Raw genomic sequence first — 1999 nt, forward strand, 5'->3', positions numbered from 1 at the left:
TGTTTTGTTTTGTTTTTTTGTTTTGTTATTTGCAGCCGAGAGAGTCCTGATAATACCCATAATACAAATTCAGGAAATAGTGCCAAAGAGAGTAGGTTATGATTCCCGTGTGACCCATCACCCAGGTCCAGCATCTTAGCTGCAGAACCAGAGCATGAGATCCAGGCCCTGCCTCCTCCCCAGCCCAGCAGCCCCTGACCCATACCCCGGCCATGAGAGGTCCCTGCCATGGGCACTTGTCTAGGTCCCAGACACCCCAGGCCCCAGCCTGGGCTTGAAGGAGGACCCCACCTCTGGGAAACCCCCCAGCTCAACACCCACCTGCGGAAAGAACAGCACAGACGCAGAGGAATTCTGAAATAGGCTTCTGGGTTTTATTCGGAACAACACTGGTGGCGGCTGCCACAGGGCTCCTCTGTGCCCAGGCCATCTGGGCCAGCAGGGACCAGCGCCATCAGCAACTAGGAGGGAGGTTCATTCACACCATAGAAACTGTACAGCGACTGGGAGTGCAGTAGTCACAGCAGCAGAGCCAGGCTGAGGGCTTCCCGGAAGAGGTGGCTTCTGCCTCTTCCTCCGGCCCCAGCTCAACCCGGCTCCACCAGAAACACTGATTATTGCACAAAGACAAAGAGAGTATGTGTAGCGGCTTCTAAGACCCCAAGCCCTTACACAATGCAGCAAAGGGGACCCTGGAAACGAGGCTCCGGGGAAAGGACCTGAAGGGAAGACGGCAGACAGACTGGCACTGTGCGTACTGCGCCTTCTGGGGTGCTGCCTGGTGCAGGGGGGCGGACGACAGAAGAGGCTTTGGCTGGGGTGGACCACACCCCTGGCTGGTCGTGGGTCCATCTGTGCAGACACTAAGGTGCCTGCCAACCCCCACTCTGCAGAGCCCTGCAAACAGACAGCGTGGAGAGCTCCACACCAGCGTCCCCACTCGCCCCAGGGCCGGGCCTGTGGGGATGAGGGCTAGTTTGTGCTTTTGTGACGGACAGGCCGTAGGATCAGGAAGGGCCAAGGGGCCATCACCTAACCCTGCCCATTGCAGCTTGCCCTGGCCAATCACCGCTTCTGTGCCCCAGGCCTGGGAACAGCACTGGGCCTCCAGGAACCAGACCCGTCTCCCATGACTCCCCAGGCGAAGCTCCTCTCCTCTAGGCTCAGCTAGTCCCACCCTCGGAGACGTCTGCTCTCTCATCACTTCCCTGGTGTGTGTGCACTGCTCTGGACCACCGTGCCTATCGAACAGGGCGACGCCTGTGCCCAGAAAGAAGCTGCTGGCCAGTGTCCATGCCGTCCGTCCCCTGAGCCCAAGCCCAGTCACCCACTTACCCCAGACAGGAGCCCACTGCCCTCCTCCAGGCTCCGGCACACGGGTTCCTCCAGGAACATGCTGGCTAATGTGTGTGCTGCTCCCTCTAACTTCCACTGCTGGGACTGCCCCCCAGTGTGGCGCAGGGGGGAGGGGGGCCGCACAGAGCCAGACATGTCCTGCCCCTCGCCTGCGCCATAGTGAACCCATCAGCACAGCAAGGGAGGCGGCCCCAGGTGCTCTGCAGCAGCTTCGGACTTGTGCCCGGCCTCCCCCTCCAGGGATGGGCCGCCCAGGGGCAGGACAAGACCAAGAGGGAGAGCCCGGCAAACCCCTCACCCTGGAGGCTGTCGTCCTGCACCCTCACCGAGGCCTGCCATCCACACTTCGGGGTGAGGAGCGAGAGCTCCGGAGGTACAGGGGCAAATCCAGGTCTGACTGCCTTGCTGGCCCAGCTCCACGGCACCAACAGAGGCCTCGGCCGGGCTCTGCCTTCCCTTCCCACCCTCTTTGGACTCAGACCAATTTTTCACATTCCAGGTACTCAGGTGCTGGCCCCCGGGGGTGCCCAGCCTCTTGGCTGCCAGGGCCCTGAGGGATTCTGAGTTGGCCGCTCTGCCTCTCCAGGCCTCAGTCTCCTCACCTGTAAAGTGGGCCTGCCGCTCCCCCCCCCCCCCCCCCCCC

General features: G+C 61.8%; 1 protein-coding gene across 1 annotated transcript in view; it reads right to left on the minus strand.

Annotated features, from left to right (window-relative positions):
* The window catches only part of LOC106726959 (voltage-dependent T-type calcium channel subunit alpha-1I-like), a 31961-nt gene that overhangs the window by 16670 nt on the left and 13292 nt on the right, over positions 1-1999 (minus strand). The window contains exon 5 of the mRNA XM_014543827.1: positions 115-172. Within this exon, the coding sequence (XP_014399313.1) occupies positions 115-172 (58 nt within the window). The remainder of the gene's footprint in view (positions 1-114; positions 173-1999) is intronic.

Source organism: Myotis brandtii, unplaced genomic scaffold (assembly GCF_000412655.1).
Source record: "Myotis brandtii unplaced genomic scaffold, ASM41265v1 scaffold339, whole genome shotgun sequence".
NCBI lineage: Eukaryota > Metazoa > Chordata > Mammalia > Chiroptera > Vespertilionidae > Myotis > Myotis brandtii.